Source organism: Moschus berezovskii, chromosome 1, assembly GCF_049115385.1.
Source record: "Moschus berezovskii isolate FMDL1 chromosome 1, NW_MosBer_1.0, whole genome shotgun sequence".
NCBI classification, from domain to species: Eukaryota; Metazoa; Chordata; class Mammalia; order Artiodactyla; family Moschidae; genus Moschus; species Moschus berezovskii.
Genome location: NC_142460.1, coordinates 3,603,185 through 3,618,738, shown reverse-complemented (window position 1 = coordinate 3,618,738; position 15,554 = coordinate 3,603,185). Strand labels below are relative to the sequence as shown.

Sequence of the window (15,554 nt, the reverse complement as noted above, 5' to 3'; positions counted from 1 at the left end):
CGTTGTTGGCTCATCCAGTGCCCGCAGCCGCTCCATGAGGGATGGACAGAGCAGTCCTGTCACTCTGGGTTCGCTCACGGTTGGAGGGCATAGGCCGCCAAGGGCCCCCTCTGGGTCACTGGGAAGGCGCTGAAAGAACTGGGCACTGGCCTTTGGGTCTGGAGGGAGCGCAAGGTGAGCGAGTGGCCACAGTGAGGCTGTGCAGGGTGGGGGGGTCACAGCAAGTGGAGGAGCTGCCAAGCAGCCTGCCTGCCTTTGTGCAGGGGGGCAGGGGGTGGCCGGTGCTGAGTCTTTGAAGATGTGACATGGAAGTGAACAGCGAGCAGAGGGCACGAAGAACCAGAGTCACGGTTGAAGAGGAGGTGAGGGCTCAGGGACACAAAGGAGGCCAGAGGCGCAGCCAGGATGTCGGGGGAGCTGGGGATGGTGGCACCCAGGGCGTGGTGCTGGATGCAGCTGGGCAGACATGGTCAGGACAGGATGGCCCTGCCAGCTGTGCCTGCCTTGCCCATGCGGCAGCTGGCAAACACTGGGGGAGGCAGAGAGGCCAGTGGGGGCCCCTTGACTCCTGCAGTTGCCAAGCTGCAGCCTGGCCTGGGGGTGCTCCTGGTCTGTCCTCCACGTGGTCCCCAAGAACCCTAGTCAGATGGTCAGTTTACATAACCAGCCTCGCTCCTGACCACAGTCCAGGATGTGCCAGCCGTGTGGAAGGAGCCATCCATCCAGCTCCTATCCAGACCCAGAGCTGCCTCCCTACCGGTAATTGGTCCCTGACTCTCCTGCAAACAGGTACCTGTAGGCTGAAATGTTTACACCTTCCTTGGTACAATGCAAAGGTCAAAACAACTCTGTGCAGGCACCACAGGATTAAACATGCTGCCGCTGCTGCTGCTGCTAAGTCACTTCAGTCGTGTCCGACTCTGTGTAACCCCATAGACGGAAGCCCACCAGTCTCCCCCATCCCTGGGATTCTCCAGGCAAGAACACTGGAGTGGGTTGCCATTTCCTTCTCCAATGTGTGAAAGTGAAAAGTGAAAGTAAAGTCGCTCAGTTGTGTCTGACCCTTAGCGACCCCACAGACTGAGCTGCAAGTTAAAAAGCAAAACAAAGCCAGGCAGACAAGATCTGGCAGCAGGAGAGAAGCTTGAGTGGACAACAATGAAGGAAAATTTCAGAAAGTCGGGCCCAAGTTTTGTGACATTTTAAAGACACAGGTGTTTTTCTGACTGGAGGCAGGCTGACTCGGAACCTATGTGACGTGTTATGTCATGAGTTTGGGTTAACAAATCACAGCTGAAAACAGGTCCTCAGTGGCCGCCTTGTGACCCTGGGTAAACCAGGTACCCAGCCTGGAATGTACTCTTCAGGCTTCAGCAATGCCCTTGCAAACTTAAATACATGGGTGAATAAACCAGAACTGGCCTGGAGAGGACCACGCCTGAGAGCTGAGCAAGAAACCTCGAAGGCTTTCTCTACAGGTGACACACTGAGGTCAGAGACAGTCAGTGCTACAGGCTCAGGACCTGTGAGGCCCTGGGAGAACTCAGGCCTCAGGGTGCAGGGTGGACGGCAAGGTGGCACACGGAACACACAGGCTCTGGCACACAAGCACACGGGCTCTTGTACCCCCAACCCCACGAGGCAGGACAGTCAGCAAGGCCAGGCCGCCTGCAGCGTGAGCACAGGGCCCTGCATGCGGCTGGTGTCCCTCAGCACCAATAACAGAGTTGGCTCTTCAGACTCCCCACTTGGTGGGTGAAGCCACTGAAGCCTGGCAACGGGGCACACATAGGGGAAGGTGTCCCATGTGCCTCAGGAATTCCAGGGAAGAAGCTGGGGAGAACCCTGTCTGCCTCAGCCGAGACCGGCTTCTTCAAGCTCTGCGTCAACTAGATGCGACCCTTCAAGAGTCGGTGGGAGTGCTGGCCCTGCCTGGTTGCGTGCAGCACCTCACTTCTCTGCTCAAGTTTCCTGCTCATGGCGTGTGCTCTCTCCGTGGCACGGCCCCCGGCTGATGCCGCATCAGGGACTAAAGAGAGAGACACCAGCCTGGCGCCACGCACGCACACTCCCTGGTTCCAGGGGTGAGTCTGACTCTGTGCACTCCTGGAAACTGGACACACAGACACGCGCTGCTTCCTGGCCACTCACCTTCCCCCATAAGCAGGCTCGACGCGTCAGAGCAGATCCATAGACAGCGCGGGCTTACCCTCGGGACCTACAGCATCAGAGCTGGCTCTGGAGACTTGCAGGAGGGCTGATGGGTCGGGGGGTCCCGCGACCTGGAACACAAGAACATGGGGCGCGTGAGCTGACTAGTGAGAGCCTCGCACCTCGGACTGAGCCTCCACAGAACAGCAGCGTTTCTTAAGACTTGGCTGTGAGATGCGTGGGATGTGATGAAGTGCCTGTGAGGGCTCATCCTGGGACCAGTCCTCCGCCCTGAAGGCGGCAGCTCCACAGACCCGGGGGCTTCCGTCTCATAGACGAGCAGGATGGAAGCAGAACTTGGCCACACTGTGCACACTTCTGAGAATATAAGTGAAACAGCCAACCTTCTACTTATTTAGCATATATATATACATGCTGATTTTTTTTCTAAAATTATGAAAGTATATATTAACTTAAGTACATTTCTGGTTTCCCACTTTTTACAGCTGGTATAATTATTTCATTGAAACCCTTCCCTCTCAGCAGGCAATCTGTCCATCTAGTCTTTCCCAGAGTGCACCACTTTCTCCTTCATCTAAGTTTCTTGACGTCTCACTTTTTGAATCCACATTTGTTGCCCAACAGGAAATTTCATCCGCAGGCACAAGAACTCATTTTCATGACGTCACCCTCTTTGCTGTGTGTCAAGTCCAGGAGTATGTTTGGATCTTTGCGCCCTCTTGTCAGACCTCTGCATCTTAGAAGGCTTCTTTCCAACAGCGTCCACTCTTTGGAATTGTGAGGTCCGAGCACCAGAAACAATGAGAAGCCCATGTTAAACATCTCTGCCTTTCTCTGTGTCAATCAGGTAACCATTTTAGGTAATAAACAACATCACTGAGTCTGTTTCAAGCTCAAATATTCTTATCTGCATAATAGGCCAAGGTTTGAAACAAAATAAATGAGAAAACATGACATGTAAGGAAACGCCATGAAAGACGACATTGAATAAAACCTCCCTCTTTCACAGAGGCAGACGGTGTCCCCGCCGGTGCAGTAAAAGAATCCACGTGTTACTGACTGGAGGATCAGAGAGGCCTGAAGCTCACGAGTGGGAACTCATGAGGAAGCAATGGAAGAATTCTCAGCAAGGGAGCCAAAACAATCCCTGAGAAAGGAACAGTCTTTTCACATGGTGCTGGGAAAACTGATATCACCCATGCCAAAGAGTGAACTTGGAGCCTTACCTCACACCACACGCAGAAATTAACTGAAAATGGGTCAGAGGCCTAGGCTTAGGAGCTGAAACTATAAACATCTTGAAAATACTGGAAGAAAAATCTTCACGATACTAGATTTGGAATGATTTTGTGGATATGACACCAAAAAGCACAGACAGCAACAAACAAGTACACGAACTGGACTTCATCAACCTTAAGAACTTCTGTGCATTGAAGGGCACTAACAGGAAAGTGAAAACACAACCTCCACAACAGGGGAGAATATCCGCAAACCAGACCCCTGAGCAGGGTTAATGCTCAGACTGTATGTGGAGCTTCCACAGCTCAATGTTAAAAAACCTAAAAATATACAAAGGATTTGAGTACATGTTTCTCTAAGGAAGATAAAGAAATGGCCAGTAAGCACAGGAAAAATAACTCAACATCACGGGGTATTAGAGAAATGCAAGTCAAAACCACAGTGAGCTACTTGAAGAGAAGTTGCTCAGTCGTGCCCGACTCTTTACGACCCCGTGGACTGTCGCCTGCTAGGTTCCTCCGTCCATGGAATTTTCCAGGCAACGATACTAGAGTAGATTGCCATTTTCTTCTCCAGGGGATCATCCCAACCCAGAGATCGAACCTGGGTCTCCTGCACTGCAGGCAGACTCTTTATGAGCCACTAGGAAAGGCCCATGAGCTACTTAGGGGGGCTGTAATAGCAATAACAGTAATAATAATGAAAATGATAAGAAGAAAAACAGAAAATAACAAATGTCAGCAAGGACATGGAAGAAACTGGAATCTTCATCTATTGCTGGTAGAAATATAAACTGGTGTGACCACTTGGGAAATCAGTCTGGCAGCTCCTCATAAAGTAAAACCTAGAGTTACCATCAGCTTAGCAACCCCACTCTGAGGCTTGTACCCAAGGGAGTGAAGACGTATATCCGCACAAAACCTTGCACCTGGGCGTTCACAGCAGCGCAGTTCAAGACAGTCAAAAAAGTGGAAAGAATCCAACGTGCATCAGCTGATGATAATGGATCAACAAATGGTGGCACATCCTTACAGCCGGACATTACTCAGTTGCAAAAAGGGGTGACGAACTGACATGCGCTACAGTGGGGATGAAGCCTGAAGACACAACACGAGGGGCAAGAAGCCAGATGCAGAAAGCCATGTGTGTGATCCTGTTTACAGTAAACGTCCAGAACCAGGACACAAGTGACCCACAGTCCTGGGACTGAGGAGAGAGGGCCGTGCGATGAGCGTGGGGCTCCTTTTGGGGCAATGAGAATGTTCTGGATTAGACAGTGGTGATGTCTGCACACCTTTGTGAGACGCTAAAAAGAACTAAAATGTACACTGTAAAGTATGAATTTTATGGCATGTGAATTATACACAATTAAAAAAACAAAGGTAATTAATAAATGACAGCAATGCAAGAGGCCCCGGGTTCAATCCCTGGGTGGGGAAGAGCCCCTGGAGAAGAGAATGGCAACCCACTCCAGTATTCTTGCCTGGAGAATCCCTTGGAAAGAGGAGCTCGGGGAGCTCCGGTCCATGGGGTCACAAAGGGAACGGAAGAGACCTTGTATTAAACATCACAGTCACCCTGTGTCTGCTCCGCCCTTAAAGGAACTGCACTGGAGTGACGCCCACAAACGGCTCAGACACATAAGCACCGAGAAGTCAGGAGGAGACAGGAGAGCCGACCAAGAGCTGTCAGCGCGCCCCTGGGAACTCGCGGTAAACGGGGAGCAAAGCAAAGACAGGGAAACCGCAGCTTCCAACAGGGCTGAATGGGGGAGCGGCTGTTCGCCCCGCATCCCAGGAAGAGCAGGGCCGCGCAGAGCGGCTCCATGGGCCGGGGGTGGAGGCGGGTGAAAACACCCGAGACGATGAGGATGGTCTGGGAGGAAGCCTCGGGGCCACGAGTGCCGCAGCACCGTGGCCACCATCCAGCACTCCCGGGACAACCCGAGGTTTCCTCTCGGGAGTGGGTGGCTCTGCAGGGCAAAAATGCCGATAGGGACCTGGGAGTGTCACGGAGAGAGAACGGGAGGAACACGAGGTCCTGGGCCTCTCCCAGGGCTGCCGGTGCCCCAGCAGACAGGGTCCCCCTCGCTGCGAGCCACACAGAGTAGAAAGACTGTGACAGTGGTTTCTGATGAAAATGTAAGAAAGCCAGAAGTCAATGAGCTGAAGGACATTCCATTTGAAATTGACATCCTCTGAGAACTCGTTTACTAGACACGTAGCCCCAACAAGGCACCACATCTGGTAAGGGCACCAGGAAACCAGCAGTCCGGAAAGTGACGTGACAGACCCACGTGCGTGGTGACCCACTTCTTTCAAATCAGCAGCACACTCCAGAGGGTGGGGGCACCGAGCTCCCTGCAGAGTGAGGTGTGATCGCCGGGGACAGTCTCGGAGCAAAGCCTCTGTGGTTCTAACTTAACTGGTGTTGGGAAGGGGGCGACAGAGGAGATAACGTGGGGTCTGTGACCCCCTCCTCACCTCTGCGGCCACCCCTCACTGCACAACCCACTCAGAGACAACAGGAGCGACGGTTTTCAGCATCTTGCTGAACAGACCGCCACAACAAATCAGTTTCAAAGGATCAGAGCCCGAGGACAGCTTGTGCCCTCACAAGCACAGTCCAGACAAAGCGGCCTGCTGAGCCGTAAATGACACACACACGCACAGAGGCAGACACGTGCGCGTGCCTGGGGGGCATGAGCGGATTCCGCTGGCACCTACGCCTTCATGTGGGGCCTGGCTTCTACGGATAACTGAGAAGTCGGACGCCCAAGGGCAGTGCTGTCCTCTGCCCTGCTGGGCATCCTCCCAGGAAGGCTGGGTGACAGGAGGGTAGTGGGCCAGGAGAGGAGAAGGCACAAGAGAGGAGAGGGGACAAGAGAAGAATGGGGCAGGGGAGGAGGGGCCGGGGGGGGAGGGGCCGGGGGAGGAGGGGACAGGAGAGGAAGGGACAGCAGAGGAGGGGGAACAGGGGAGGAGGGGACAGGGGAGGGAGGGGAACAGGGGAGGAGGGACAGGGGAGGAGGGGGGAGAGGAGAGGAGGGGGGAGAGGAGAGGAGGGGACGGAAGAGGACAGGACAGGGGAGGAGGGTGTCTGGATGAGGGCAGGCAGGCAGGTGCCCTTGAAGGAGGGAGCATGTGGAACATGTGGAAAACAGGGCTGAAAGGGATTTTGAGAAACCATGCTGTCTTAACACCAGTCATCTGGCTGCTGAAGGTGACAGGGCAGGTGAGAAAACAGGAGAGAATCACACGCTGATCCAGCCGTGACATGATGCTGACGAGGCGCCTAGAAGCCCCCAGACCCTAAGGGAGGTTAACCCGAGCAATGACCCTGGGGCCAGAGCAGCACACTGTCCATCTGGCAGGGGCGCCGTGGCACCCTGTCACGTTTCACACAAGGACAGTGAACACGGAACAAGAAGTGGAGGAGCATGTGTGCGTGAAGCTGCACCTGACCTTTAGAGGTTGTGCATTCTCCTAAAGCTCTCAGAGGACTAAACCAAAGCTGATGGCGTTCTAACTCACAAGGCAAGTTTCCACCAATTCTGAAGACAGGGATTGACAGACCACGCTTTCCACCCAGGGGGCAATTAAATTAGAAACCATTAGCAAACAGATAACTCTGTAAGGCTCCTGGATGTAACACTTTTTAAATGCTTCTAAATAAGAAGTGGATGGGACTTGATGAAATCAGAAGGTCATAAAACCCCAATGATAGTAAAAGCACTGTATACCAAAATTCATACCATTCACCTACAACAGAACTCAGAGGAAAGCTTACAGCTTTTAATAGCCTACACTAGGGATAAAGAAGGTCAGAAAACTAGTAAATAGAAAATTCAACTTTAGAAGTTAGAAAAAACAAGAGAAAGTATTCAAGGAAAATAAAAAGAACTTAATTATAATAAATATGCTGTTGCATAGGAACCTGGAATGTTAGGTCCATGAATCAAGGCAAATTGGAAGTGAACAAACAGGAGATGGCAAGATGTTGACATTCTAGGAATCAGTGAACTAAAATGAACTGGAATGGGTGAATTTAACTCAGATGACCGTTATATCTACTACTGTGGGCAACAATCTCTTAGAAGAAATGGAGTAGCCATCATAGTCAACAGAAGAGTTCAAGATGCAATACTTGGATGCAGTTTCAAAAGCGACACAATGATCTCTGTTCGTTTCCGAGGCAAACCATTCAATATCACGGTAATCCAAGTCTATGTCCCTGCCAGTAATGCTGAGGAAACTGAAGTTGAACGGTTCTACCAAGACCTACAAGATCTTCTAGAATTAACACCGAAAAAGGATGTCCTTTTCATTATAGGGGACTGGAATGCAAAAGTAGGAAGTCAAGAAACACCTGGAGTAACAGGCAAATTTGGCCTTGGAGCATGGAATGAAGCAGGGCAAAGGCCAATAGAGTTTTGCCAAGAGAACACACTGGTCATAGCAAACACCCTCTTCCAACAGCACAAGAGAGACTCTACACATGGACATCACCAGACAGTCAACACCGAAATCAGATTGATTATATTCTTTGCAGTCAAAGATGGAGAAGCTCTACACAGTCAGCAAAAACAAGACTGGGAGCTGACTGTGGCTCAGATCATGAACTCCATATTGCCAAATTCAGACTGAAATTGAAGGAAGTAGGAAAAACCACCAGACCATTCAGGTATGACCTAAATCAAATCCCTTACAATTATACAGTGGAAGCGAGAAATAGATTCAAGGGACTAGATCTGATAGACAGAGTGCCTGATGAACTATGGACAGAGGTTCATGACATTGTACAGGAGACAGGGACCAAGACCATCCCCAAGAAAAAGAAATGCAAAAAAGCAAAATGGCTGTCTGAGGAGGCCTTACAAATAGCTGTTAAAAGAAGAGAAGGGAAAAGCAAAGGAGAAAAGGAAAGATATAAGCATCTGAATGCAGAGTTCCAAAGAATAGCTAGGAGAGATAAGAAAGCCTTCCTCAGCGATCAATGCAAAGAATTAGAGGAAAACAACAGAATAGGAAAGACTAGAGATCTCTTCAAGAAAATTAGTGATACCGGGAACATTTCATGCAAAGATGGGCTCGATAAAAGACAGAAATTGTATGGACCTAACAGAACCAGTCCATTCTAAAGGAGATCAATCCTGGATGTTCATTGGAGGGACTGATGCTAAAGCTGAAACTGCAATACTTTGGCCACTTCATGCGACGAGTTGACTCACTGGAAAAGACTCTGATGCTGGGAAAGGTTGGGGGCGGGAGGAGAAGGGGACGACAGAGAATGAGATGGCTGGATGGCATCACCGACTCTGTGGACATGAGTTTGAGTGTACTCCGGGAGTTGGTGATGGACAGGGAGGCCTGGCGTGCTGTGATTCATGGGGTCGCGGAGAGTCGGACACGACTGAGTGACTGAACTGAACTGAACTGAACAGAAACAGATGATATTAAGAAGAGGTGGCAAGAATACACAGAAGAACTGTACAAAAAAGATCTTCACAACCAAGATAATCACGATGGTGTGATCACTCACACTCACCTAGAGCCAGACATCCTGGAATGTGAAGCCATGTGGGCCTTAGGAAACATCACTACGAACAAAGCTAGTGGAGGTGATGGGATTTCAGTTGAGCTATTTCAAATCCTGAAAGATGATGCTGTGAAAGTGCTGCACTCAATATGCCAGCAAATTTGGAAAACTCAGCAGTGGCCACAGGACTGGAAAAGGTCAGTCTTCATTCCAATCCCAAAGAAAGGCAATGAGAAAGAATGCTCAAACTACTGCACAATTGCACTCATCTCACACGCTAGTAAAGTAATGCTCAAAATTCTCCAAGCCAGGCTTTAGCAATACGTGAACCGTGAACTTCCAGATGTTCAAGGTGGTTTTAGAAAAGGCAGAGGAACCAGAGATCAAATTGCCAACATCTGCTGGATCATAGAAAAAGCAAGAGAGTTCCAGAAAAGTGTCTATTTCTGCTTTATTCCCTGTGCCAAAACCTTTGACTGTGTGAATCACAATAAACTATGGAAACTTCTGAAAAAGACGGGAATACCAGACCACCTGACCTGCCTCTTGAGAAACCTGTATGCAGGTCAGGAAGCAACAGTTAGAACTGGACATGGAACAACAGACTGGTTCCAAATAGGAAAAGGAGTACGTCAAGGCTGTATATTGTCACTGCGCTTATTTAACTCATATGCAGAGTACATCATGAGAAACACTGGGCTGGATGAAGCACAAGCTGGAATCAAGATTGCTGGGATAAATATCAATAACCTCAGATATGCAGATGACACCACCCTTATGGCAGAAAGTGAAGAAGATCTAAAGAACCTCTTCATGAAAGTGAAAAAGGAAAGTGAAAATGTTGGCTTGAAGCTCAACATTCAGAAAACAAAGATCATGGCATCCGGTCCCATCACTTCATGGCAAATAGATGGAGAAACAGTGGCAGACTTTATTTTTGGGGGCTCCAAAATCACAGCAGATGATGAGTGCAGCCATGAAATTAAAAGACACTTACTCCTTGGAAGGAAAGTTATTACCAACCTAGATAGCATATTAAAAAGAAGAGACATTGCTTTACCAACAAAGGTCCATCTAATCAAGGCTACGGTTTTTTTCAGCAGTCATGTATGGATGTGAGAATTGGAGTATAAAGAAAGCTGAGCACCGAAAAATTGATGCCTTTGAACTGTGGTGTTGGAGAAGACTCTTGAGAATCCCTTGGATTGTAAGGAGATCCAACCAGTCCATCCTAAATGAAATCAGTCCTGAATGTTCATTGGAAGGACTTATGTTGAAGTTGAAACTCCAATACTTTGGCCACTTGATACGAAGAGCTGACCACTTGAAAAGACCCTGATGCTGGGAAAGATTGACGACGCGGGGAGAAGGGGATGACAGAGGATGAGATGGTTGAATGGCATCACTGACTCAATGGACATGAGTTTGAGTGAACTCCAGGAGTTGGTGATGGACAGGGAAGCCTGGTGTACTGCAGTCCATGGGGTCGCAAAGAGTCAGACATGACTGAGCGACTGAACTGAACTGAATTATAATAAAGAATAGATCAGAAATTATGAAATAAGAACCAGTTGGGAAAATGAACAAATATAAAATTTGGTTCTTCAAAAAAGTCCCCAAAATACACAAGCCTCTGATGACACTCATCAAGAAAATAATCAAGGAGACACAGATGATGTGAGTAGTTAAAGAACACAGGGCTTCTGGCTCTAGACAAGAAGAAGCAGATGCAGTTCTCCCTGCGTTCCCACTAAGCACAACTAAAACCCTGCATTAAACACGAAGCAATGCTCAGAACGATGGGGATGTAGGGGGAAGGCACCTGCACTGGTCCCAAGATGAGAAGGCCGACACAGCCGTGAGCTCACCTCTGCGTCTCCCTTCGTTCTCTCCCAATGTATTCCAGTCTGGTCACTGGAAAAAAGTGCAACTGAAAAATGCCAAAGAACACACAAAAAAGTCTCAAGAAAAGCCACCTCTCTCCCCCATGGTCCTCCCTTTGGCCCCTCAGCATAGGACTGGGGACTGAACACCAGCCAGCAGGTTCCTGAAGCTTGAGGAATTCAGAAGCTTCTTGAGAACACTGCCCTCCAGGGAAGGCCGGCAGGAGACGTGTGCCTGCATGCACACACACACCCGTGTGCACACACCTGTGCACACACACATTTGCACACACATGCACATATACCTGTGCAAATGCATGTGCACACACATGCATGCATACACACACATACCCATGAACACATACACCACACATACACCTGTGCACACACATGCACGTGCACACACATGCACGTGAACACACTGTGCATACAGCTGTGCACATATACACATACACCATGCATAGAGCTGTACACTCACATGCACACATGCACACACACCTGCACACACCTGCACATACAGCTGTGCATACAGCCCACCCATACACCTGTGCACACACATGCACATGCACACTGTGCATACAGCTGTGCACATACACACATATACCATGCATAGAGCTGTACACTCACATGCACACACACATGCACACACCTTCACATACAGCTGTGCATACAGCCCACCCATACACCTGCACACACATGCACGTGCACACACACCATGCATACACCTGTGCACACACATGCACACACGTGCATGCACCTGTCCACACACAGGCCTGTGCACACACACACATATGTACCTGTGCACACACATATGCCCGTGCACACACACACACCCACGCATGCACGTGCACACACACACATTTGTGTGCTGTCAGAGGAGCTCCCACTCTGCAGCAAGAGGTGCTCCTCCTTGCCCCTGGCATCAGTGAGACCAAGGAGGCACCTGGGCCCCTCCCCAGCTCCCTGTGAACAAGGTCCCCCACCCATGTCAGCAGAGACCTGCTAAGACAGATCTTTATAAGGTCAAACATAACATCATAAGAATCAAAATTTCCAAGATGCAAACAAAAGTCGCCTGCCAGAATGAAAATTAGGAGCATCTCAAGATGAAAGAGAAAAGAAAATCAATAAATGCTAACACTGAGACGACAGAGAGATTAGAAATTTCCAACAAGGATTTCAGAGCATCCATCACAAAACTGCTGCAGTGAGCACGTGTGCACAGGCTAAAGTAAGTCTCTAAAAGCCTCAGCAAAGAAGCGGGGAACCTGAAGAACAACCAAATTACCAAACACCAGTCAAAATGAAATAACCTCAGTATATCCACAGCCATTAAAGATATGACGGAAACCTGTAATAAACACTCCAGAAAAAAGAGATCTCCAGGCCCAGATGGCTTCACTGGGGGATTTTACCAAACATTTAAGAAAGAATGAACATGAGCTTTAGGCACCCCTGTATACAAAAACTGAATACTTCCCAGTGCATTTTGTGAGGCTGCTGTCACCTTGATTCCAAAACTGCAGATAAGACAGCTCAGGAAAAGAAAACTGTAGACCAACCTCTCTCATGAACAGCAACACAGATAGATGAAATGTTCTTTCAAGTTAACAAGTGAATCCAGCAAAGTGTAAAACAGTTACACACCATGGCCAAGTAGGATTTATCCACATGTGCAATGCTGGCTCCATATTAAAATAATCAGTCAGTATAATCTATCATATCAACAAGCCAAAGCATAAAAACCATATGACTATATAAACTCATGGATTAAAATGCATTTGACAAAATTCAAGACTTAATTCATGATAAAAATAAAAGCAAGTTAAGAATAAAGGGAAATGATGTCAACTTGATACCCAGCACCTATAAATAACTACAGTTATCATCACACATATGGTGACGGACTGAATGCTTCCCACTAAAGTAGGGACAAGCAGGCTGGGCCTGTCACCTTATATCCACCATAACCCTGTGAGTTCAGCCACTGCAACAAGGAAAAACCACAGGCACAAAGGCTGCAAAGAGGAAGAAAAAATATCATCACTATTTGCAGATGACACGATTTTCTACCTAGAAAATCTTGAGGAGTCTACAAAACAAAATTCCTAGAAATAACAAGTGAGTTCAGAATGGTGTGGAATATGAGTCAGATGGTAACTACAGCCATGAAATTAAAAGACGCTTGCTCTTTGGAAGTAAAGTTATGACCAACCTAGACAGCATATTATGAAGGAAATGGCAACCCACTCCAGTACTCTTGCCTGGAGAATTCCATGGACAGAGGAGCCTAGTGGGCTGCTGTCCATGGGGTCGTTCAGAGTCAAACACGACTGAAGCAATTTAGCATGCACGCATGCATTGGAGAAGGAAATGGCAACCCACTCCAGTGTTCTTGCCTGGTGAATCCCGGGGACAGAGGAGCCTGTGGGCTGCCGTCTGTGGGGTTGCACAGAGGTGGATACGACTGAAGCGACTTAGCAGCAGCAGCAGAGAGCATATTAAAAAGCAGAGACATTACTTTGCCAACAAAGGTCCATCTAGTCAAAGCTATGGTTTTTCCAGTAGTCATTTATGATGTGAGAGCTGGACTATAAAGAAAGCTGAGTGCCGAAGAATTAATGCTTTTGAACTGTGGTGTTGAGGACTGCAAGGACATCCAACCAGTCCATCCTAAAGGAAATCAGTCCTGAATATTCATTGGAAGGACTGATGCTGAAGCTGAAACTCCAATACTTTGGCCACCTGATGCAAAGAACTGACTCATTTGAAAAGACCCTGGTGCTGGGAAAGACTGAAGGCAGGAGGAGAAGGGGATGACAGAGGATGAGATAGTTGGATGGCATCACCGACTCAATGGACATGAGTTTGAGTAAATTTCGGGAGTTGGTGATGGACAAGGAGGCCTGACATGCTGCAGTCCATGGGATTGCCAACAGTTGGACTTAACTGAGTGACTGAACTGAACTGAACTGATGAGTCAGACACAAAAATTAACTGCATTTCTGTATATAAACCAAGGACTTCCCAGGCGGTACTAGTGGTGAAGAACTTGCCTGCCAGTGTGGGAGACATAAGAGAATTGGGTTCTATTCATGGTCAGGAAGATCCCCTGGAGGAGGGCAAGGCAATCCACTCCAGTATTCCTGCTTGGAAAAACCCATGGACAGAGGAGCCTGGCAAGCTGAAGTCCATAGGGTCTCAAAGAATCAGATATGACTGAAGCGACTTAGCATGCAAAACAAATATTGTAAATCACTGAAAAATAAAGTTAAATCCTTATTGTACACACTTCATGAAACATATGCAGGATCAGTATGCTAAAAAAATGCAAAATGCCGATGAAATAAATCAAAGAAACCTAAATAAGTGGAGAGACACTCCATGTCATGGACTAGAAGACTCAACACGGTAAAGATATCAGCTCTCTTCAAACCATTCTGTAGGTTCAAGGTTCTTACCAAAGTCCCAGCAAGGTTTTGTGGACATGAGTTGTGTGTGTGCTCAGTCACAGTCGTGTCTGACTCTCTGCGACCCCATGGACTGCAGCCCACCCGGCTGCTCTGTTCATGGGATTCTTCAGGTAAGAATATGTGAGAGGGTTGCCATTTTCTCTTCCAGGGGATCTCCTGCCTCTTCTGCACTGGCAGGCAGATTCTTTACCGCTGAGCCACCTGGGAAGCCCTCTGTTGACACAGACAAGCTTATTCTAAAATTTATACGGAAAGAGATGAATAAAAGGGGAAAAATCCCTCCGTGTGATAACAAGGCTTACTTTACAGCTACAGCATTCAAAAGAGCATTGTGCTGGCATCGAGGATTTACATAAGTCAGTGGATGAGAAGAGAGCCTAGGAGCAGACCCAGCACAGGTCTGGCTCCTCTCAGACAGGACAAAAGTAGTCTGGCTCAGGGGGGTGGTCCCCCAGCGAAAGGTGCTGGGACACAGAACCCTCACTCAAGCCTCACACTTCACACAAATACCATATCAAAATGGGTCTCAGACACAGAGGTAAAGCAAGAAACTACGAAACTTTCAGAAACACAGGAGAAAAAGCTTCAGGACCTAGGGGCCTGGCAAAGAGTTCTTAGACTTGACACAGAAAGCATGACTCATGAAAGGCAAACTGATAAACAGGGCTTAATCAAAATCAACAACTTTTGCTCTGCCAAAGACCCTTATAAGAGAATGAAAAGACAACCTACACATTGGGAGCAAATATTTGCAAGCCACACATCCTACAAATGGCTAGTGCTCCTTGGAAGAAAAGCTATGACAAACTTATACAGGGTATGAAAAAGCAGAGACATCACTTTGCTGACAAAGGTTCATATAGTCAAAGGTATGATTTTTCCAGGACTCATGCATAGATGTGATAGTTGGACCATAAAGAAGACTGAGCGCTGAAGAATTTTGAACTGTGGTGTTGGAGAAGACTCTTGAGAGTCCACTGGACAGCAAGGAGATTAATCCAGTCAATCCTAAAGGAAATTAACCTTGAATGTCCATTGGAAGGACTGATGCTGAAGCTTCAGCCATACTTTAGCCACCTGATGTGAAGAGCTGACTCATTGGAGAAGACCCTGACGTTGGGTAAGATTGAGGGTAAGAGAAGAAGGGGTGACAGAGGACGAGATGATTGGATGGCATCATGGAAAATAAGCACATGGAAAGATGTTCAGTATGATTTCTTCAGGGGATCTTCCTGAACCAGGGGGCTGT

The 15,554-nt window shown here is 48.2% G+C and overlaps 1 protein-coding gene across 2 annotated transcripts in view; it reads right to left on the bottom strand.

Annotated features, from left to right (window-relative positions):
• PCBP3 (poly(rC) binding protein 3) overlaps positions 1-15,554 on the bottom strand; it is a 232,573-nt gene that overhangs the window by 53,648 nt on the left and 163,371 nt on the right. For both annotated transcript variants that reach the window (XM_088834878.1, XM_088834881.1), the window contains one exon: positions 2,152-2,282. In XM_088834878.1, coding sequence (XP_088691004.1) covers positions 2,152-2,161 — 10 coding nt within the window. In that variant the 5' untranslated portion in view covers positions 2,162-2,282. The remainder of the gene's footprint in view (positions 1-2,151; positions 2,283-15,554) is intronic.